The 25,249-nt window shown below is 37.1% G+C and overlaps 1 protein-coding gene across 1 annotated transcript; it reads left to right on the forward strand.

Annotated features, from left to right (window-relative positions):
• Positions 1–18,820: 18,820 nt before the first annotated feature.
• Positions 18,821–22,630, forward strand: LOC139710733 (cystatin-A-like). The gene is made up of 3 exons (XM_071622650.1): positions 18,821–19,007; positions 20,440–20,541; positions 22,173–22,630. The coding sequence occupies exons 1-3, from the start codon at positions 18,861–18,863 to the stop codon at positions 22,296–22,298; spliced, it is 375 nt and encodes a 124-aa protein (XP_071478751.1). The 5' UTR covers positions 18,821–18,860; the 3' UTR covers positions 22,299–22,630.
• Positions 22,631–25,249: the final 2,619 nt, after the last annotated feature.

Consider the following 25,249-nt stretch of genomic DNA (forward strand, 5'->3'; position numbering starts at 1 on the left):
CGAACCCGGGCCCTTAGGATCGTAAGGCAGACGCGCTACCGACTGAGCCAACTCACGCGCCTACATCTTCTCTGCTGTATTCAGCCTAAGAAAGTCTCTAAAGACAATTACTTTCCTTGCTGATCTAAGGGCAAAAATTCTGGACACTCTTCAACTTCAGCTTTTAAATTTTTCCTTCATTTATTGTGTTGATTAAAATTCTTTTATCTTCCCTTCCAAGAACCAGTGATCGTGATGATGGGAATAATATAGCTATATGAACATTATTATGCTTGAGACAGAGCGAATCGCTCGAAAATTTGTGTACCGAAATGAATAGTTGGTGATTACAGCATAAACTTGGTTTCCGTTTTATTTTGATGATAATTATCACACTGACACGTGGACAACTTACTCAATATATTATATATATATATATATATATATATATATATATATATATATATATATATATAAATATATATGTGTGCGTGTGTGTGTATATATATATATATATACATATATATATATATATATATATATATATATATATATATTCAATTCAATTCAATTCAAAGTTGATTTCATTTTTCGACAAAACATATGTTTCACTTCCTTTGATAAGAGAGAATAAGGTAAATAGAACATAGTGACATGAAACGACCGTATAATACAACAATTGAAGACTTATAGTAATCATACATTCTACAGTAAAAAAAGAAACAGCAGTGATCAAAGTGAAGTACATGTATACCGTTGCTTAAAATGCGAAAAAATGGAGGGACCCACTAAAAAGACAGAGCTTGTATAGTATGTGGGCCCCTCTAGAAAAAAAAAAAAAAAAAAACATCGATGGAAAGATAATTCAAATCATCGTAGATACAAAAAATAAAAAGTATATATGTATATACATATACATATATATATATATATATATATATATATATATATATATATATAAACACAGAGAGAGAGAGAGAGAGAGAGATGGATAGATAGATAGATATTGTCTTTTTTTCTTCATGTATTTAGTGTATTAAGTATTTATCTTTTTATTATTTTTTTCTTTATCCAAGATTCGAGGTGACGTTGAAGACGCATACGGACAACCTTTCGACAAGTTCTTTTCTGTCGAGTTTATATATCAGCGAGTCAACGGAGTCAACTACGCAGTGAAGGTAAAAAAATATATATATTGTGTGTTATCTTAACATGCCATGAAGGTACTTCTTTTAATACCATAAGTAATTTCTGCACAAGAAAAAATCCAAGCTGATACATTTATCTTATATAAGTTTCTCTATCCAAGAATATTCTATCCTATAACAACATTTTGAACATACAGGCCTGCACAGTGTTGTAAAACAAATCGGGAAAGCAAAATGTGCATATAAATGTCGGGACGACGTGAAAAAAGGGTAGCAAATAATAGACATGTGTCCATTGTTATAGCTGGTATGTACTGGTATACACTGCAGGTAAATGGAGTTGGTTCAATATTATGCAAACATGAATACCCTTATTGTGAAATGGAATGTTCTTACTTAATCACATGTCCTCCGGTGTTAATTTGCACACTGGCAAAAAAAAAAAAAAAATGAATGACAATTTGATACTGTACTTAATATAGATTGCTCTACATGCTCTATGGCTAATTTGATTAACTGAGGTGCACTTATGACTGCCCTTTTGCCTATGGCAAAACTATCATGGTCTCTAAAATTTATATATATATATATATATATATATATTTTTTTTTTTTTTCACGCATTAAGACCGCGTTTACACTATACCGGGCCGATGGCTGGGCGTGGAAATTTTGTTTACTCACTTGCTTCTTGCATTGATCGATCGAATTGCCATATCTATTATGAGATACTTATACCGTATCCCCCTCCCCTATCTCATATAGGGACTACTTGATACTGTCGTGGTAGTTTCAGATATTATCTGATGGTTCATAAAGGCTGTATGAGGGAAAAACAATGTGACATCAAATTTCTTGTATAAAATGACAGAAATAAAATTCCAAGTCAAGTCAAGTGTTGAACATCTCCAACAAAATATAAATACAATGAAATGTTTATATGACTGATTATAATAAGGCTACCTTTATTGATTCGTATCTAAATTAGATGTCATTACGTTGCATATAAGAATAATAAAGTTCTGTTTTCAATCTGTAGCACAATAATTCAGTTGAATGACGTCATCACTGAAAAAAAAACCGAATGAAGTGAGCTCTGCAAAATTAGACCCATTTCCGCGGTATCTCTTTGCAGGCATTCTTGTGTGTGTGTGAGTGTATGTGTATGTGTGTGTGTGTGTGTGTGTGTGTGTGTGTGTGTGTGTGATTTCATTTTGACTTGTTTGACGTGACTTTGTTTATTGAACAATTATAAACTCATTATTCTTTACAGTTCATTTTCTTCGTTTTTTTAATAAATATGTTATAACTGACTTTGCACTTTTCATGATAATTAGTGTACCCTTAATTTCAGATAGACTGGGATCGATGCAGAATTATGTGTAAAATTTGGTTGAAATTGAAACCTTGGATTCGATTCTGGTAGATTTTTGTTATAGGTGCTGTCAAAGGCAAAAATGTGGAATTTATTGCTTCTGATCATACATCCTTGGATTCAATGGTCACACGGATACACTGATTTATCATAGTTATTTTCAAAATCTGTTGCTTGGTGTACAACTAAAAATTTGCATGGCCAATCACTCCCGATCGCAGATACGGATACTGATTTATCTTACATATCTTTTAAATCTGTTTTTTATGTACTACTGAGAAGAAAAAAAATACATGACCAATCACCCGCAATCACAGATATAACAGATACATAATTGTCAGTCTTGGTACTCTCTAAAAAAAATTGAGTGAAAATATTCACTCTTAAAGGAGTGAATACAAAAAGAGTGAATTTAGAGTGAAATTGGAGTGAATTTAGAGTGAAAATGTTCATTTTCACTCATTTTAGAGTGACCTCAGGGATCACTCCAATATCTTCGAGTGATCCGGAAGTCACTCCAAAATGAGTGAAAATGTTCACTTTCACTCAAAATTCACTCCAATTCACTCTAAATTCACTCTTTTTTGTATTCACTCCTTTAAGAGTAAATATTTTCACTCGATTTTTTTTTAGAGACTATATTTCAAAGTCTACAGTTTAATTTTAACTTTACTTTCCTTTTTTGATATTAAACCTCATTTAGATTGACATCGGAAAAGGTGAATTTATCCATGTCCGTTTCCACGTGCCAACTTCATCGAGTGGCGGCGATGCCGATTTTTTGGCGCTGGCTACCGGCAAGGATGAAAATGATCCACTACAGCTCTTCTAAGCAGCCGTGACAAGCATGGATCAGTGGATGATGACCGATGTAGTTATACCCGGAATGTTTTTATTGGAAAAAATGATAATTTTTCTTTTGTAATCGCTTTGGTATGTGGTTAACTGTCTCTTTCCCTCAGTAGACACAATATTATGCACAGATTAAAAAAAATGGAGCATGAAAATTAGAAGAATAGGAAAGTATCTCGATACCCACATTTGTAACTGTGGAACCTTGTTATGAGCAGGACTGATATAACAATGCCCTATTAAAGGGGATGGCTACAGTAACTGATCAGTGGAAATCAGTGGGGATGCAGGGGGATGATTGTTCCAATAAAATGTTCCTTGTGGGATTCATTCAAGAATATATTATAATTATACTGTATCTATTGTCGTGTGAAAATTATTTGCTTCAGAATGGTCTCATATTCAAGTAATGTGCAGTTTAAAGGACAAGTTCACCTTCATAAACATAAGGATTGAGAAAATGCAACAATATTAGTAGAACACATCAGTGAAAGTTTGAGGAAAATTGCACAATCGATGCAAAAGTTATGAATTTTTTAAATTTTTGTGTTGGAACCGCTGGATGAGGAGACTACTACAGCTTGTGAGTCATATGCGTACAACAGTATAAAGAAAATGTAAAAGAAAATTCAACATATTTTCACTTTTTTGGCATAATAAAAGTGCACTTGACTTGCCTCTTTCTAAAGGCAGGGGGAATAATATTACCCATAACATTTGTCGGTAACGAGTCAGGGGAATGTGTACTTTTTTCAAAAGATGGAATTTTGTGAAATTCTCTTTATATTTTCCTTATAATGTTGTACGCATGTGACATCTAAGTTATTCATACACTGCAGTAGTCTTCTCATCCAGCGGGTACTGCACAAAAACTTCAAAAATTCATAACTTTTGAACGGATTGTCCGATTTTCCTCAAACTTTCAATGATGTGTTCTACTAATATTGCTACATTCTCTCAATCCTTATGTTTATGAAGGTGAACTTGTCCTTTAATATTCCAGGTTAGCATGCCTGTACAGTGTCGAGGCGATCGTTAACGACCCGCTAACGATCGCTCTCGGGTGTGACACTGTATAGCTTATGGTATTTTTGACACTGCGCTGGTGTTAATCCAACAGTGACACCGCATGGTGTTGATCTGATATTGCTGGTGTTAACGTCAATGGTATAACACTGGCCCAGCTTCAATGGGAGACCACAACAACTGGTGTTATTGTTATGTAGCATAAATGTGTTTATACCTCTTTTTTAAATAAAAATCAAGTACTTAATTCTTGACAAATTTGTTGGAGTTCAGAATCGACAAGAAGAACAGCAACTATAAGAAACTATTCAAAAACAATTCTTCATCACTTCATAATTATATCATTTGCATACAACATTTGAATTGAGAATGAGTCATATTTTCTGAAGGCGCATTGTGGGAGGCATTCTTGTAGTTCTTCTTTTCACAAATTTTATGTGACTCCTTTTACAATAAACTTCAGAATATTTTGAATATTTTTGTGTACGTCACTGCATGCTGTTATTCTACATGGGTAGAACTGCCTGTTTCTTTGTGTTCTTAAGAACTGTGTACACATGCATATCAATCCAAAACATAATAATTATGTTATTGATTGATATATCATTATAGTAATATTATTACTATTATAGTACATGTACATGGTTATTTGAAATACGCGTGTGTGCGAATGTTTGTATTATTTATAAGAGAGAAATAGAAAAATGAAGTTGAAAAGAGTGAATGCAAAATCTACCTTAACTAAACAAGAATAATGTGCGTAAAATCACTTAATCCCTATCTCTTAGCATGCATACAAAAGAAAGAAAAAGTTTTGATCGCAATTACACTTAATGCGTAAAATCAGATAAGCATTGGTAGCAGCTGATTTCTGTCAAAATCGTGATTAAATTTGGTATACAGTATGTCCAAAAAAAAAATTACAACGGGACCCCCGGCAATGATATCTTTAGGAATAGTGAATCAACTAAATACAAATTCAGTGTATGAAACTATAACTCATTACCCACATCTTACAGAAAACCCCATTTGATTTGCTTCAGTGGTCAAGGAGAAATGAGGAATTTTGTAGAGGATGTTGGGAATCTCTTCCGTCCAAGTTCTGTCTATTGCTCACGCATTAGAGCATTGAATTGCTAAAATTGGAAATCAGACTCATGACATGCTTTACAACATCTACATTTCTCTGTGACCGCTTAACCAAATTGAATGGGGTTTTCTGCAAAATAGAAATAAGATGTTATATTTTGAGACCTTGAAGTAGCACTTAGACAGGTCGATCATTTGGGATGTTATCAATTCGAAAATTTGATTGTAATTTTTGGGATACATACTGCAGTACGTCCCACAAAAATTACAATCAGATTTTCGCATTGATAACATCCAATGTGAATTTTTTTTCAATGCTACTTCAGGGTCTCAAAATATATAAAAAAAGCAAATCGAATGGGGTTTTCTGTAAGATGTGGGCATTGAGTTATAGTTCCATACCCTGAATTTGTATTTAGATTGATGCAATATTTTTAAAGGTATCATTGCGTATAGGGCCCCCTTTTCTTTGGGACATATACGGTATATTTATTTTTATTTCTGTATACATGTGTATATAATTTGTGTATAAATGTATATATTATCATATGTGTGTGTGCGTGTGTGTGTGCGTGTGTGTGTGTGTGTGTGTGTGTGTGTGTGTGTGTGTGTGTGTGTGTATATATATATACGTGTGTGTGTTAGAATGAATTCCGGCGTATTTCATTATGCAAACCGTTTTCTGAAATTCCACCCCTGTAAGTGCTCCAATTACGAAATTAAAACAAAAAAGAAAACATGTTTTGCCAAAATTCTGCGCGATTCTGGGCTTTCAGTATAAAACATGCATTAGTTAAGTATGTCGTGGGATATGGCAACAGAATGTATAATCCGATGTAGAAGTGGATGTGAGTATACTTTTGTTTGTACTTGCCTGTACGTACATAGTATGTTTATGTGTTTGTCTGTCTGTTTGTATTTTAGTGCATGTATGCTTGTGGCGAGGCAGAAAGATGATAAGGGGCCATGTTGTTTGTCATGCATGTCAGATGTATAGATAATAGTCATATAAATAATGTTTGTGTTGGACAGTACTGTGTTATGCCATTTTTATGTTCCTTGCAGCGCATGTGGAAAGTGGATGTGTGTATGTGTGTGTGTACTTTTGTGTGTACATGTGTACTTGCGTGTATGTGTCTGTCGGTCTGGTGTTTGATCGTGTGTGTGGTGAGGCATGAGGATAAGGGACCACGTGGTTTGTCTTGCATGTCAAAAAGTACACATTGTATAGATGTTTGCATGTGTTGAACTGTATGTAAGCCACTTCTCTGATTTCTTCTTCGACAATGGGAACAAAAAATAAAGTCAGGACATTCCTATCCCTTAGAAACGAATGAAAAGGAGTCCCATAACAGGGTATTTTGTTGGCAAGAACTGGTCCGAGGTTAACAAAAAAAAAAATATTCATTTGTATTCTCATCATTCTCTACCATAACCTTGAGGGTATATTTTTCACGCATTCCTCCGTTCCTCTTTCTGTCTTTGTACATTCCTTCTCTATCATTAGAATGCATTTTTTTTTTTCGTGCTTGATTGGCCAATTACGTATTGTGTACTAGTTGTAGTCTGCATTCAACTTTTGTTTAGACATGGAGACTTGTTCAGGGTCCCAGGTGGGTACCTCTCACATAATGTACCCTCCAACGACACATACTATAGACATGTGTACATTCCTTTGAATTTACTCATTTACTATACCATCACCCTGAGGGTATTTTTTACGCATTCCTCCGTTCCTGAATATTATACATTGCTTCTCTATTACTAAAATACTCTCTAAAAAATCGAGTGAAAATTTTCACTCTTGAAGGAGTGAATACAAAAAAGAGTGAATTTAGAGTGAAATTGGAGTGAATTTCGAGTGAAAATGTTCATTTTAACTCGTTTTAGAGTGACGTCAGGGATCACTCCAAAATCTTCGAGTAATCCCTGACGTCACTCCAAAATGAGTGAAAATTATCGTTTTCACTCGAAATTCACTCCAATTTCACTCTAAATTCACTCTTTTTTTGTATTCACTCCTTCAAGAGTGAATATTTTCACTCGATTTTTTTTAGAGAGTACATTGTATTTCGTGCTTGATTGGCCAATTGTGTATACTGTGAATATGTATGCATTCAACTTGTGTTTAGGCATGGAGACATATCCAGGGTTTGGTATCTCTCACAATGTACCCTCTAACGAGACAGACTAATATCGATATGTATCTATTCCATTGTATTCATATCATTCACAAACCATAACCCTGAGGATATTGTTTTCACGCATTCCTCCCTTCCTGAATTGTAAATACTTCCTTCTCTATTATTAAAGTGCATTTTATTCCGTGCTTGATTGGCCAATTGTGTACATGTAGTCTACATTCAACTTTTGTTTAGACATGGAGACATATCCAGGGCCTGGTACCTCTCACATACTGTACTCTCTAACGACACATAATACTATCGATGTGTGTACCTTTCTTTGTATTCAGTCATTCACTATACCATCACCACGAGGATATTTTTTTTTCACGCATTCATCCGTTCATTGTACATTATTCCTCTCTATTTAGATGTATTTGCACATGATTATCAACGGTATATGGAGCTTGACACAGGATTCTTGAAGCTACCGCACCTATGTTTTTCTCTTCAACAATATTTTGTCATTCGCTTGTATATATTGTAGTAACAATGTTACACGAAGTACAACGCTATACATCACGCTTGTTGTGTGTGCGTGCTGCCTGGCGCCTGATAAAGGCAATCCATCCGTTAGCAGAACTAAATACACTGTATAATACATCAAACGCCGTTAGAATGGGAAATAAAGGTCAGGAAAATTGATGGATGGTGGTTTTAGCTTATAACACCAAGAAAGTTAACTTTTCCGATTTTGTATGGTCCGAAAGGATGCAACATAAGTGAGCTGTATATATAAATAAGGGAAAGAGATATGAATTCTCTTTTGGGTGTTATAACTGCCACTGCCTGTCAAGTTCGACCTGTTCCCCATTTTTGAAGTGGCTGCAAAGTTTACATAGCAACTCATATTGTTTTTTGAGTAAATCGGCGTCACAACTCCACTCCTCTGAATTCCTCCAGTAATGTTGTTTATACTGATAAAGGAAAATATTATTTTCGAAGTATTACACTTTCTTTTCTTCTTTTTTAAATTTAATAAAAAAGGGGATGTTGTTCCATTCTTTAGATCCAGTCATACTAAATGAACAATCCTTAACTTTTCTGCGGGTCTTTGGAATGGCAAGCAGAATTTGTCTTGGGATGAGTGGAGATCGGGGTGAGATGGTTTATGAGAAATAAAGCTTTGATAACTTTATAATAATGGCTATGTAAGGCTTTAAAGCAGCTAAGTCATCTACAGATCAGAAGGGAGAACGGAAAAAGGAAGAGAAAGAAAGGGGGCCGAGAAATGGTCAACTTGCCAATTAGGACTACAGGGTTAAAGCCAACAGTGTCGACAAGACCACAACTTCGAGGCCAATACAACTATACTATAGGCAAGTGTACTGAATCTTAGATGGCCGAGTCACCATGCACATTCAGGCCGTCCGAGGCTAACAAAGCGCCTGCGGGATTGGCTCGAAGTTTTAATACTGGCTCATCGCTAGATGGCGCCATTCTTCATTTCGACAGGCCTGGTGCTTTCCACACGATCCATCGAGTGCGCGTTGCAACTTTGTCGGGAGGTGTGTCGGATTTCGTACTGTGTGATAAAGATTAGTGGATGCCCAGAAGAAGAAGAAGAAGAGAGAGAGAGAAAAAAAAAGTAGGAAAAAAAATGTTTCGGACGAGTATCCGCTTTGCAGAAAGCTCGCGTAGAAACGGGATAGGACCCAGCAGATCATTGCTTTATGAATATGAATAATAAAAAGAATAATATTAATACTGTGTCGTAGGCTCTTGGTGGTCACTCAAATAATAAGTAGTGGACACACAAAAATACGTGCCATATCTTATTCAGCGTAAGTGAGGGACGACAAGAAAAACCTGCAAAATACAATAAGACAATCATAAATGTACAGTCAAATAATGACATTAATTCATCATATCTTACTTCTTTCTTATCATCATTTAAACACATGAAATATCAGAAATTACAGTGAATGACAATGTCATCAAAATGCATATATCCTTTAATAAACATTACACTGTTCAGTCATAAAGAGTTCAGATAAATAGATTCCAGTTCAATAATGTAAATCAGGGATGTACTGACAACAGAAGAAGCTAATGTGAGTATTGAGTAAGGTAAATAAGACGATGAAAGCAAGAGACGTGGTGGCGATGAATAAGATGGATACCGAATTTAAAGTTAAATTGAAATTCAAATAATGATGCTCAACATTCCTCGTAGTCAGCCTGTCTTACCACCCTTATCCCCTAATGTTTGCATCACAGTCAAACCTAAAGGATGGCAGACAATAGAGGTCATCGTCGTTATCCCCTAAAGAACGACATACAAAGCCCCTAGAATTGTATAGCCTCACTAACTACACTCCTCACTATATTCAAAGGCACAGTGGATGTCTTAAAATCCCTCAATCGAATGAGCAGCATCGACAACGTACTTCATTTCTTCGGACCAACATAGACCAACGTCTAAGAATTATACCAATTAATCTCGGTCAAAATCTAAATCAAAATAAAAAAAAAATAATTTACATACACCTCCGGCTCTTGGTCTGTTAAAAAACACGAGACCCGCTACGTCACTGTTACCAGGTAGAACTACCTCGCGTACTGCAAGAATATTGCGGTGATGCGTCCCTCTTCATGCGGACACCACCGACGCTACCACAGACAAAACAAAACAATCTGAAGAATCTCACATAACGATTACTCTCATTAACAAGTACAATGCAGACGTGATTCCAAGTTGCAATGATCAAAACGAAGAATCTAGGACATAATAATCATACTAAAAAATGCTCCTGCTTCTAAAGACTCGCAAACCACACGTGGTCTATTAAAACTGAAGCTGATTTAACAAATTCCTCAGACGATTTTGTGGAAAACAAAACAAGCCAACTTCAAACAGCTCGAAAGAAGGAAGAAGCCATTCTAGACAAAACTCAGCTTTCCACAACTGCATGAGTAAAAATAAAAAGTTCGAAGAAAGTATTAAGACTATTACCATTGTCGTCTTTGTTTCCTCCTCAAAATTAGTATTTCTATATTGGCCTTTGATAATTGATGAAGAGTTAATTGTGATTCGTTAGATTACTAGTATGCTGTGATTTACGATGAAATTAACAAAATCTCGTATGGTGTCAAAATTGAGTCGACTTTATAAGCCGAAAGTTATTTCATTATGCATATTATTTACGGAAGTTTTATCTTCATTATGGACAATCAGGCAACTGATTCGATGGTCTACGAAAAACTCAAATCACATGATACGGACATGCCCCAAACGTATGACTTAACACCAGTGGTAATTGGCATGCTAAAAATGTCTAGCAGGTTCAATCGATTCTGTAGATCTCTACACTGAATGCCAGTGCTCCCTATATCCTATTTACATCTGCGTTTTTGTCGCTGGCAAAATTGTAGAATTCATATGAAAAGGATAGTTTACCGAGAGGTTTTCACCATAACAGCAAAGGTCCAATTTGTAGTTTCCGTCCCAGGGTTTCCGCCCTGATCATTCAATCATAGATAAATGCTTTTCCGAAAGTTCGTTAAACAAAAACTTATTCCAACAAGGAAAGATTCGTTATTTCGATATGGTTTGTAAATCTGAAATGATAGGTTCGTCATTCCGAATGTGAAATATATTTCATGCTGTGACAAAACACGATGTTGTTGTATAAAAAAAAAAGATAACAAAAATGGTAGGATATGAAAAGTAAATAAAACAAATTCCCCAGCGCAAACCCACACACAGAGAATGTACCAAACATCTAAAAACGAGGTTTGACAATCAAGTTAGTGATGGTGACTTTACCCTAATTGATCACTATTTCTTGACAGGATATTTTAAAGGTTTGAGATTGGATGAAAAGCATTGTGGTTATATGCTGTTCTTTGCTTTCTATGGAATGCAATGATGTTTCATGATACTGTAATGGGACGAAAGTCACCTTAGTGTCCGTGTTCTTCTATCGGTTGACAAGCCATGATGATTACAAGGCCTATATACACGTATGATCAACGAATGAGAAATATAATAGAAATGAATACGTGTATAAATGAATGCGTTCGCAGCTGTATCTGAACTTCTCGTCAATCATTTTAACCCGTTCCATACGGGAACCTGTGGTCTGCGTATTAAGTCTATCTAATAGGAATTTCAGAATTCAGTATGGAATGGGTTAAGTGTGTAGCACAGTAAAATGACAAGAAGGCCTATACTCAAAAAGAAATTTTACTATATACAGTAATAGGGGTGTGTTGAGTGAATGCAGCAATAGTAGTAGAACACATCAGAGAAAAATCACAAAGAAAATTTCACCTAATCTTGTTTATCATGATGATGAAAAGAACATAATTATTCTCTATAATTGATACTGTCTTGTTACTAACACAACAGTTATAGTTCGTCTTGCTTTCTGAAAGCTCTTTTATTTTGCCATAGAAACATGAGAAAATGTATACACGAGACATCACAGGCTGTACAGTCTTATTATCCAGCGATGTCTCGCATGCACACGCAGAAAGAAAAAAAAGAGAGAAAACTCTGTATTTTTGAACAAATTGCTCGATTTTCCTCAAAATTCCACTCATGTGTTTTACTAATATTGCTGCATTGAATAACAGAAAAGAGTGAATTTAGAGTGAAATTGAAGTGAATTTTGAGTGAAAATGTTCCTTTTCACTCATTTTACAGTGACCTCTTAGGGATCACTCGAAGATTTTGGAGTGATCCCTGAGGTCACAACACAATTAGTGAAAATAAACATTTTCCCTCAAAATTCACTCCCATTTCACTCTAAATTCACTCTTTTCTGTTATTTACTTCTTCAAAAGTGAACATTTTCCCACTCAATTTTTGTTAGAGAGTAATAGGATATTATAATAATAATAAGATGAGATAATGATGTTAATGCAGTAGGTTCAAGACTTTCACGACTTTTAACAGATTTCTTCTCAACATAGCTAGGAGTATAGCATTAAATATTGGTAAAAACGCAAAGTGTTTGAAAATGGAATAAAACATTTATGGTTGATCTGCAAAACAGCTGATGTCATGATTTAACGCAGGTTCATGTGATATACGTGATGCGTGCAATATGGTACGTGTCCGAGCGTTTCCTCTTGTGCAGCGGACGTGTTTATTATAATCTTGTGATCAGTCTGTGATGTATTATGATAGATAGTCCAATAACAGGCACTATAGTAAGCAAATCAGAGTTTGGACTAAAAACAGACCTACACTATATCCGGCTGGCAGGTATAGATCGAGAGTTGTAATATCATTTTTATTTATAAGGCATGCAGCGCGCTAACCGATTGAGCCACTCGGTGATATTGTTTCTTTCAAGCTGCCAATTGCACGCGATTTCACTTCCATGTAGGCCTATATAGGAATTGATAGAATGCAGAAATATTAATAGAAAACATTTAGTGAATCCGTTCAAGAGTTATGCATTTTTGAAGTTTAAGTATTGCCATATAGTGCTGGAATAGAAGACTGCTACTTCCCCCCCCCCCTTGAAACTTGAACCTTGAAGTAGTGATCCCTTTCACCAGCTCCCGACTACAGTTGTGATGTTTAGAAAGATATTTTCCATTCAGAACATAATCATAAAAACACATATTAGTGCAACACATTTTTTTTCTTCTCTTGAATGATGAAAGAGCTCTTGACTTGCCTCTTTCAGAAGGCATGGGGAATAATACGTATATATTACCCTTCGAATATAATTGAGTATATGAATATAAGAACGACCCAAGTCCAATTTTTGGCCAAATTCAGTTTGACATGGGAAATTGTAGCTTATGCATGGACTCATCTTGTGTATAAATGATAAATCCTAATTACCCCCGGAAGTGCCTGAAATAAATGAGTTAAATCTTATATGAATGTAAGAATGAAGGACTTGGGTCATTCTCACATTCATATTATAGCGCCCTCTCTCGTCCTTCTCTCATCTCTATAGCAGAATATCATGTATATGAATCAAAGAACGACCCAAGTCCATATGAATCAAAGAACGACCCAAGTCCATCACACAAAATGGCCTCTCCACAATTAATGTTAATGTTAATATTGTCATAATAATATTATGTTCTAATTTGTATATACAATGTTGCCTTCCCATCACAGTTAAATAGAATATTATTGGACAAACAAAAAAGATATGAAGTTTTTTTTAGTTTACTCGAAATGGTCTTCCATGGACTTGGGTCGTTCTTATATTCATATACTCAATTATGTCAGTGACAAATCGAGGGAAACATTTGAAAAATAATGGTGAAATTCTATACAGGCATTAATTATTTCTTATAACATGCCACTGTACCGTATTATACACATTTGACATTATAAACTGTAATAGTCTTCCCATCCAGCAGTGACTGAGTAGAAACTTCAAAAAATTCATGTTGAACGTAAAATCAATGTTAATTTGTTAAATATACAAAATGTGAACAATAGTTATAATAAAAATGTTTCCAGATTAAACTGTCTACAGTTATGGTTTATTGAGAAAATAGAGATATCTCCTTATGTTTTAGGCTGTATCACGAAAATAAGTGATGGGATGTTGTGTGGTACAAGTGGATACAGTAACAGACCCACACAAATTATGCATTAAATATCATATCTTGATTTTTTTTAATCACTGTTCCAAAAGGTAGACAACACCTTTAAACTTTCACTGCAATTTGTGAATTCGCTGCATTCACTCAATTTACATAGGTAGGCCTAACACCTTTAAACTTTCACTGCAATTTGTTCTACTTCGCTGCATTCACTCAATTTACATAGGTAGGCCTACAGTTAGTGTAATTATGGAGGTGATCTAGTCCTAAGAAGTATCTTGTTTTTCATAAAACGTGTCTGCTTTAGGCAGCCTAATTCACTATCATTGATCTTAGTTTACAGCATCGTAGGTTTCTGTGGGTTTTTTTTCTAAATACATTGACAAGTATGCACAAGTTCTTTCTTCATTATGTCACAAGAGTACAGTATAACAGAACACTCGTCAGTAACTGCAATAAGGGGGGGGGGGGGGGGCTAAATTCATCGAATATTATAAAATGGGCTTTAGAATCTCTGCAATCTGATTGGTCAATTGTCATGCATTGATTTTTACTGATCCACACTGAGCCATGCGTCCGGTAAAATCCGAACGCATGGCTCAAGTCTTGTATACATAGTGTTGTAGGTGAACCGGACGCATGATGGGGAAAATAGTTGTATTTCATGAATTTACGGGCCCATTTTATAACATGATGCACAGGTCTATATTGTGGATCAGTGAGAATTGGATGCTCTCGTTTAACTTTGGAACAGTCTAAAACCCACTCGCGCGATCCACTCAGTCCTGTGCATCATTTGTATACATTGTTGTTGTTGTTGTTTTAGATTGTGGAGCTCTCTGCCGGGTGGGCAATTTGCTCCAAAAAATATAATTATTCAGATATGCCTGAAATTTAATTATAAAAACCTAAAATACTTTAAATTATTTACAAAAAACCAAATTACATTTATTTTTATATTTACAATGATATATATACATCGGAAGGAAGGGGACAGGGTTCCGGAAATGATGTCATCTGCCTATACTCCTGCATCGAGAGAAATGCAGGGTTACGCCGTTCCCGTCGGCAAAGCAGGTTTCGGACCCGCCCGCCGACGCCGGTGATGTCTTGGCCTTTCCCGGGGTCAGGCGCCTCTAGTTGTCTTATCGGCCTAGGTGTTAAATATTATTAGCCTAGTAGGCAGAGAGACATCGTGGAAGAGAAGTGTTGATAGAAGAATAGCGGAAAGGGTGAAGACAGAACGAGAAGACAGACAGCTAGGGGGGTGGAGGGTGCTGAGCTCCTCTCTCTGACATAGGGTCAGCCCGTTACCAAGATTACATGCATGGGATATAAAAATGGATCACAATAAATTGAAAGAAGCGTTACCGTCGGTCACGAGCCATAATGCTAACCTTAGAGAAAAATGCAGATAAGTGTAGAAGAAGAGAAAGAATAGAGATAGAACTAAGGATGGCGTTGAATATGACGGTGGTATCGGAATAGAACAAAGGCGTATTGAGTATATCGAAGGTACATGTATGCGTGTGGAGTTCTCCCTTGCAGTCGTTTGTGACCTCTACAAACATCATACCTTGGTATAATTAATGTAGGTAGTGGCATAGAGATAAAAGGGAAGAGATATCAAATTGTGAAATACTGGTTTATGTCCTTTACATAAGCAGGTGGTCCATAATGGACTGCTGGTTGGAGAAAAGATCAGACAGCTGCAGGGTAGATTTATGTAATCTTTGTGCTAATGCTGTACGTTGTTTTAGGAATCGTGTGCAGTATAGCAGGTACTGTCCTACAGTTTCCGGAGAGTTGCAGGTGTGACAAAGGCCGTTAGGGTGTTTGTGAATTAAGTGTAAGAAAGCAGGGAGTCGAGCACGACCCATTCTGAGTCTTTCGTCTCGGCGGCAAGTACAATCGATGGAGAAAAGCTGTTTGACATTACTATGAATGAAGTATAGATGACGACCATGGGTGGATGTGCGCCAGGTCTCGTTCCAGGCGTCCAGACATTTTGTCGAGATTAAATGTCTAATCTCAGAAACGGTAGGAGGGATCATGATGGTTATGTAATCTTTTTTTTTTTTTAGACTTTTCTTCGCGAGAGAGTCTGCACAATCATTACCTGTTAGACCACAATGTGAGGGGATCCAGACTAGGGAAAGAGAAAATCCATTAGATAGTAAATGTGAACATTTCAATAAAATATCGCAAGTTAGGTCGTGTTTATTTGAGGAATAGTTTTCTAATAAAGACAGAACGCTGAGGGAGTCTGAAAATATTGCAGCTTTCTGTGGAGAAGAAGTTTCTAGCCAGGTTAGAGCTTCTAAAATTGCAGTGAGTTCAGCACGGCATATGGAAATGCGGGAGATTCTTTCGTAGATTTTTATTTCGTGGCGGGGAATATAAATCCCAATACCAACCCTGTTGCTGGTGGGGTCGTGAGAGCCGTCTGTGTAGAGATGAAGGTGTTTAGCATAGGTAGTGTTGATTCTGGAGAGCAGTTTGTCTTTGCATTTCAGGGTGGGACGTCTTTGTGCAGTGGTCATGAATGGAGAGATCGATTGTAGGAAATAATATTGACCATGGCGGACACGGGCAGTCAGATAGCGGGATGAGTTTGCTGAAAGTGGGAAATAAGTGTGAAGTGCGGAGGGCAAACGGTTTTTTGTGTTCAGGCCATTTGACAGTAGCAAACTGCCAGCAGTCCGAGATGGCGGCCCGGGCTTGGTGAGTGGTGGAGAGAGAAAACAGATAAGCACAGTAGTTGAAAGCGGCCCTCTCACGGCGTATCTAAGGGAGCTTCATGGCATTCCACTTTCCAGAGAGTGTATAGTGGGGTGGAGGGCCCGAGCACCAGTGGCTATACGTAGGGCGTGGCCTTGAACTGAGTCCAGCTTCTTGGCAAGTGTTGGGGAAATGGAATTGTAGATTTCACATGAATAATCAAGGTGGGGGCGAACTAATGAACGATATATAATAATAACAAAGTTTTAGTATCAGCGCCCCAGGACGTGCCGGATACAGACCGAAGAAAGGCGTCTATTACATTTATTCAGTATATAATTTACATGAGATGACCACGATAGCGAGGAGTCAAAAATGACGCCGAGGTATTTGTAATTTTGCACAATTTCTAAAGGAGTATCAGATACATGTATATTGAAATTACTGGCGGCAACTGTATACATTACTGGCGGCATTACTGGCGGCAACTGTATACAACTGTAGGGGCAAGCATGGTGTCACCGGACACCATGGTACCGGACACGCACATTTTTGCGTACTAATGACATTCTGTACGCGCGAGACTTCGTAGATTAGCCTCACAGAACTTTGTGTGGACCGAAATCGCAAAAAAAAAAACGCCACATAAAAATGTAAAAACACGAAAAAATTCACATTTTACCTCAAATTTATAGTTGAGTGACCCGCACCTCTTCAGTTAATATTTATGCAAGTTTGAATCACATTTCATGACTGAAATTCTATGAAATCCCACTCACATAAAGGAAAAATGATGAAGATTCCAATAGAACCAAAAGTTCACTGATCGATATCGGAAATTTGTAGCTATCGTCCTCAAACGCGAACGATGCGGAATAGCAATTGTGCGCTAAGGGGCCCGCAACTCATCACCCGCGCGTGCAGCTCCCATAGACAAAGCACGTAAACTAGAAGTAGAGTCTAACCAGTTGTCGATTTTCTCACAAGGTTTTATTGCGTGAACTGTTCGAAATGTTCAAGACAGACATTTTACCGTAAAATACGAAATTTGAGCCTCATTTGCCGATGTTTTCTTTGTCATCCGCTCGGTGAGAATGTGTACGGTGATTTGTGGGATAAATTGTGATTCTGGTGCAAGAATTAGGTGCGAAAGATGTCGATTATTTCATTGCGAAAATCGTGTCCGGTAATACAATGCGATTTTGCACCGCGCAAAAAGACAACTTTTTGAGAGGGTTATATTTGAAGCATATTTTCTAAAAACTGGAGTGAACAATTGACATTAGTTGGCTGAATTCGTAATTTCCAGGAGTCTGTGAATAAGTGATGTTATTTTTAGCCGAAATTTCATCCTCTGAGTACGGAATTTAAAGCCACGAAAAAAAGCGTCCGGTAATTGGATGTACCACCCTACAATGTATACATTGTACTACAGTAGTGCTTTCATAGCACTGTAAAACGAGGAATTTTCGCGTGCATTTTAATTTCGCGAATTTCGCGAGCGCCAAAATTCGCGAAATTAAAATGCGCGTGAAATGTTTTGTCTACACTACATGCATTGAACACCAGTGGCAATTCGCGAAAATTTCATGCCACGAAAATGGCTGTCGGCTCCAATTCGCGAAAATTTCATGTCGCGAATATATCATGTTTTACAGTACATGTACGTGTATTGTACAACGTTTGAAAATAATAAACGACTGCGTTTGCGCCTAAGCTACTATGACATGATGTCAGGTGATCATAGACGCAGGCCAACAAACCCAAAACAACCGAAAGCGAAACCGATCGCACTACAGTGTATGTATATGTACGGAGTTGTTTGGGCTAATCGGCTATATATCGCAGTCTTTGATTTTCAGATACCAAATATTTGAATAACAATAATTACGGATCCCTATCCTTGATCTACCCATCTCTTTTTACTGTCGTTCCGTGCAAGCGAGTGGCAAGCAAGATAATGCGAGTGTGTACTGCAAGTGCGGGTGGCTTCTTCTTTCTACTACTGACGGTCTTGGCAACAACAGTCGCAATGGCGGAGCAGAAGATGGGAGGAATGCAGAAAGTCCAGCCTGTGAACGCAGAAGTTGAGGGATACGTTAAGCAGGTCTGTGTAGACAGAATGGCCTACATGATTCTGTAAAGACCAGTGTTGGCCTAAATGAGTTATTCCACATGCATGACGTTATCATGGGCTAGTCACAAAAGTGTCTACGGCCAACGGGTAAACGTGACCGACAAGTAGATCTAGAGTCTAGAGAGTTCTATGTCTAATTCCGCGAAAAACTTCTCATTTATAGTAATGACCGATGACATTTGATTTGCTGGTTCAGTTTTTCACTTCAAAACTGATCCAGCAAATGTCATTAAATGAGAAGTTTTTCGCGGAATTAGACATACTTGTCGGTCAACGGGTAAACTTGGCCACTTCTGTAATGAGGGCACAAACGTTTTTTTCTAAAGACGGGTAAAGTTTAGAGTAAAATACAGTAATTTAACGTTAGGGCCTACCGCGACCGGCACCGGTAGGCCTACCCTGTTTGTGGCAGGCCTTGCAGTTGTACACTACACCAGGGTGCGGCACCTATTTGCGGCAAGGCCAAGGGCCATTTCATTCAATGAAAAGGCCCAACCAAGTGTCACTTCCACATCACTTGCGAGTAACTCCTGCTTGTGTTCTAACTAACATTAAAGTGGGACTATGAAAAAGCACATGTACACATGATGTTCATTAGCTGTTTTATTGATGAATGAAAGTGCCCTGCCAGAAGTAGGCACCCTGTTACATATTAGTCCTAGGTATTTTATTTTTACTCTAGTCATGTGGAACCTAGTTTCTATGTAGTAGTACTGCCTGGTACTCAGTAGTATTACATGTGGTCGAGTTTACCCATGCCATACATAACTATGTTACTGTATTCACCAAATATTTTGCAATGTTTTTATTTTCTTGAATTTCTTAGTCAGACCTGTGCTAGTCATAAATTTAAAGGCGCACAAGAATATAATTGACTGGGATCCCGCCACAAATGTGACATGCACATGTTTCTCTATTTGGTACTGTACAGTAGTCAGTACTCCACAATCCCGTTTAACCACTTCCGAGGTTGTCATAAGTTACACTCCCTAAATACACTTGTATACGGCATACACACTATACAGTATTTTTGTGTTCATCTGTTTGCAAGTGTGTGTACATTGTACGTTCATGTCCGCCCTAAAAACGAGTACCTGTGGGTAATTCTATGGTAATGTACACCGATCTCTGAGAGTCCGATGCAAGATTGCCATTGCAAGATTTCATATCTGTTCATCTGTTGATAGTAAGTAGAGTAAACATTGCTTCAAAGTCAACCTTGCATAAGTCAAGTGGTAATTGGCAAAGTCAAAGATCTTTTCAAGTCCTCTTTAAATACATGTATTCTATTGATTTCAATCCCTCATAAGTCAAATTTTCTGTAAGTCAGTTATTTTTGCAGTCCAAATAGATTTGACTTCGACAAGGTTGACTGTGTTTCTTTGTAATTTCTCCTACCAAGATGCGCAGTGAAGCCGAAGGAGCAGCTGGAGGAGAATTCAAGCAGTTCATTCCTGTCGAGTTTGCAACTCAGCTTGTCAATGGAGTCAACTACTTTGTGAAGGTAATCAACATTTTTGTACTAATTGACCATGCCACAAACGTAAGGGTGGTACTCCTTTTTGTCGAGCCCACCGGAGGTGAGGGGAGACTAAGGGATCGCCTGCGGCGTCTGTCCGTCCGTCCATACGTCGTCTTTCTTTACTGTGGGCTTCAATTGCAATCAAACTTCGAGGGAAGAGTGGTCATACAAAGTTTCACATTTTACTTTTTATATATGAAGGTCACCTCAAGGTCAAAGCTCACAGGCAGGGGTCAATGAACTTTAGGGCCCAATGTTAAGTTTTTATGGTGCGTTTCTATTAGGCCAAAAAAAAAAAAAATGTTGTATTGGCGTAACATGAGATTTTCAAATAGGGTCGGGCAGGCGGATTTGTTTATTTTTTATTTTTTTGCTACCTGTATTTTACGTGTAAAACTCATATTTAACAAAACCCCATTCGATAGAGAGGGTCTATTGCATCCAAAGTTTGTTATATCACCGGTTTAAAAGCCGTCACGACATACCGGTCAGAATACGAACAAACAAATTCCTGGGCTAAATCACCCAGCGCCACAGACAAATCGATTCTCCGAATGATATTAAATAAAATCTTCGAACCGGACTTGCCGGTCGCCGACACGCTGTACTGCACGGCCATTTTCCGACACCAGCTGTTGTTATTGTTGTTTTTGATAATTCACAAACCCGTATCGCGCCCTCTCTCGGTAAAAACGATGTACTAGTATTTCCTTTTTCTTTTTTTTGGAAAAGTTCAGGGTCGGGTTTTTTTTTTAGGGTCGGGCGGGTTACGCCAATACAACTATTTTTTTTTTTTGCCTTATGGGTGATAATTTTTGATACATTATTCCATTTGTGACCAAACTTGGATGGTAGATGTCTCTTGGGGAGTGGATGATCACCACAAGGTCAATGGTCACAAGCATGGGTCAACGAACTTTAAGAGCCCAATGTTAAGTTTTTATGGCGTGTTTCTATTATGGGTCATTATAACTTTTGATCCATAGGTCCGTTTGTGACCATACTTGGATGGTAGATGTCCCTTGGGGAGTGGATGGTCACCACAAGGTCAAAGGTCACAGGCAGGGGTCAACAAACTTTAAGGGCCCAATGTTAAGTTTTTATGGCACGTTTCTTTTTTGCCATAAATTTTTACCCTTTTATATCTTTTTATCTGTTACATCTCTTTTTTTTATCTGTTATATCCCATTCGTATACAATTTCTTGTACGCGAATGGGCGAGACACATTGTGGCACTTGCCTTGTTCAGCAAAAGTAATGTTTGTCCTACTTTGTAGAAGAAATACGTTTTCACAATTATTTGCTATGCTTCTTTAACATTTACTAATTAATCATTCCCAAGATCCCTGAATTAGTTTCACGCTAAACTTGTGCACTTCTTGATGTTGTGCTTAGTATGGAATTGAATGTACAGAGAAAATTAGTCTTTTCTTTGCAACTGCTTGTGAATTTTCTTGTATCCAATCATTGGTTCAAAGAAAGTGAAACAAACAGCATCTTTGAATATCAGTGGTCAACTATGGAATTTATGAATTCATTCCCGGCCGACTGTGGATGGATGTACTGATCCGATTCTATCCTTTACTTTTTCTTTTCTTTCAAACTTCATTCAGGTTGACGTCGGGGATGGTCAGTTTGTCCACATCCGTTTCTACAGGCCATTTAAGGGAGAGACACAGTTTGTGAAGCTGGTTGGTGACAAGACGGAGAAGGATCCTCTGGAGTACATTCCTCAGTAGTCTGGCTATTTGCTTCTGAGCGACTGTGCCTGGAAACCCTTGACTCTTCGTATATCCAGATAGTTTTAATTGCAAAATGATTTAAATTTGTAAATTGCATTGATATGTGATAAACTTGTCTCTTTCCATCAGTAGATAGAGGTTCAGTGAAGCATGGGACTTTGAATTTTAGGAAAATATGAAACATCTTATTCTTACATTTCTTTTGCTGTCATATCACTGCAACATACTAGAGCCTTGTATGTCAGTATTAGAAAAATTGCATCTCACTCTTGCTGAATACTGTAGTACATTTACACATGAATGAAACCTACATTGTACATGTATATACATTGTACAGGGGAAACTCGGTATAGCGAACACTGCTATAACGAGATATCGGTTATTACGAGGAAATTTTCCCGGTCCCAAATTTCCTTCCACACAAGTCTATGTAAAATGCTACTCTTATAGCGAGATCGGCTATAACGAAATAACTGCTATAACGAGATAAATTTTGTGATTTCCAAACAAAGAAAAACATAGCCAATCAAACCTGATATAGCGAGGTAAAGCAAAATGTCTTCGGGTAAAGCTTTACTTCGCCTGTGCTATCATGTTCCGAGATTGTAAAGCTCGATGCGCCAAAAACTGTCTTGTACACACATATTTTCTTCAGTTCACTCTACAGCTAGCACTGCATACGTGTATGTGTGTGTGTAGGCGCACTGATACATGCAGAAAATGTGGTGGGACGGCCGTATACATGACATCATCATGACGTTTAGCAAGTGTGAGGCAATCTGATGCTGTGATTGGCTTTCTACGTAGGGAATTCCCCATCTTCACACACACGCAGTCATAATATACATACAGAATGTGTCACACACACACACACACACAGCATTGTGCAGACCATATTCAAGCTTTCCACACACAACACACACCCATACTGTAACCACACACCAATCCACAGACGATCTTCACACAATCGCAAGCTATTTAGATTTACAAATTCAAACATCTACAATTGATAAGAAAAACATTCTTGATATCGGATTTCATTGGCGAAAAGACATCTTCTTACCCATAAAGGTGAGTAATTACCTCACACACATTACCAAGTTATCAGTATTGATTGAAAGATGATGGGTAGTCCCACATGTGCAAATTAATGTCTTTATGTTATGCTTTCTTTTATGCCTACTGATATAACGAGATATCGGCTATAACGAGGAAAACGACTCGGTCCCGACCATCTCGTTATATCGAGTTTCCACTGTACCATACAAATATGTTCTGTAACTGTTTATGAGCTTTCCTATTGAGCAGTCGCCAAAAAAAAAGAAAGAAAGAAAAAGAAAAAGTGCCTGTCACCATGGCAACCAATCAACAGCAAGGGAGGGTACAATCTATGTGAGTTTCAGACGGGACACTATAACTTCTTACTTCCAACATTCTATAGCGTACATGATTAATCAGTGAATAATTTATGTTTTATGTGGCATTATGGATGGCATTGTTGTGATATTTCTTATTGTTAATTTTTGACACTTCTTGCAATAAATTTCAAGTTATTTTTAATTTCTATGTGTGAGATTGTTGTCATTCAATTAATTAAAGAGGAAATCCAGTCAAAATATAAGTGTGATAAAAAAAAACAAAATTTTACGAGTTCAATAGTTATAATTTGACTGAAATCAGATGAAAAATATGGAAATCATGGAATTTTGAAGTTCTGATAATTTCTCCCAAACAGTTCTTGTACAGTGGGTATGAATATGCAAATGAGGGAGCTGACCATGTCATACCCTCACAATTTTCCATTGATCGTGTACAAAAGCAATGACAAAAATTCAATGTTTCTGTCATTGAAGTCTGAAACATGACATTATTCCTGCTTGAATAACTACAGAATAGTGATCAGTTAGAGTATAAGGATTTGGGCATAAAAATTGCATTTGAATGAAAAAAAAAAAAAGGACATTTCAAAATTTCATGTACAAACTATATGGTAAGTTGTGAGGGAATGACATGCTCACTTTGCCATTTGCATATTCACATTGACTGACTACTGTTCAAGAACCGTTTCCCCCAAAAATAGCGAAACTTCAAAATATAACTTCCTTATTTTTCAACCGATTTCAATTAAATTTATACCCTTGAACTCATAATATTTTACTCGTTCTTATCAGACTAACTTACATTTGGATTGGATTTCCCCATTAATGAAGAACTGAAGTTTATGGGTGGACTTTCAGACACACGCATCAATTAATGACATATTTTAGAGTATGAATGTGTGTATGCATATATACAGTGCACTCCCGTGATAGCAGACATGGTAGATAACAAGATTCCAGTTACAACAAAGTAAAAATTCAGACCACAACGACATTTGCCCTATGTGTTTTTATTGTTGATTCAAGTACATATGTATGGTTGTAACAAAATTTCATTATGAAAGAAAACACCCAAACCGGAGGACTTTTTTATGTAGGGAGTCCACTGTATACATGCAGTCAACCTAACATAAGTAACACACATAGCTGACAAAGTCAAATGTCTTTTCAAGTTCTCTTTTCTTTTTATTCTTTTGAGTTTTTATCCCTCACAAGTCTAATTTTCTGAAAGTCAAAGTCATTTCTTCAGTCCAAACACATGTACATGTACACTATACATGCATATTCAACTAAAGCAAGATTGACTGTATGAGCAAGGGAAGAATAGAGATTCAAAGATATAAATAGAGTGAATATGAAATTTGTCTAAACATGACTTGTATCTCTGTTAACTAAAACCACAACCTATAGAACCAGAAACATTCACAATATCAGAGACTCCGACTCTCCCGCTTTCAACGGGAGATCTCCCACCGAAAACCCATTTTTGCAAAATCTCCTGTTCTCTCGCTTGAGATTTAATTTCTCCCGCCCTGGCTCTGTGTCTCCCGTTCGAAAGGATTTCTTACT

Source organism: Diadema antillarum, unplaced genomic scaffold, assembly GCF_040938485.1.
Source record: "Diadema antillarum isolate AM-2024a unplaced genomic scaffold, OU_Dant_1.0 seq00001558_RagTag, whole genome shotgun sequence".
NCBI lineage: Eukaryota > Metazoa > Echinodermata > Echinoidea > Diadematoida > Diadematidae > Diadema > Diadema antillarum.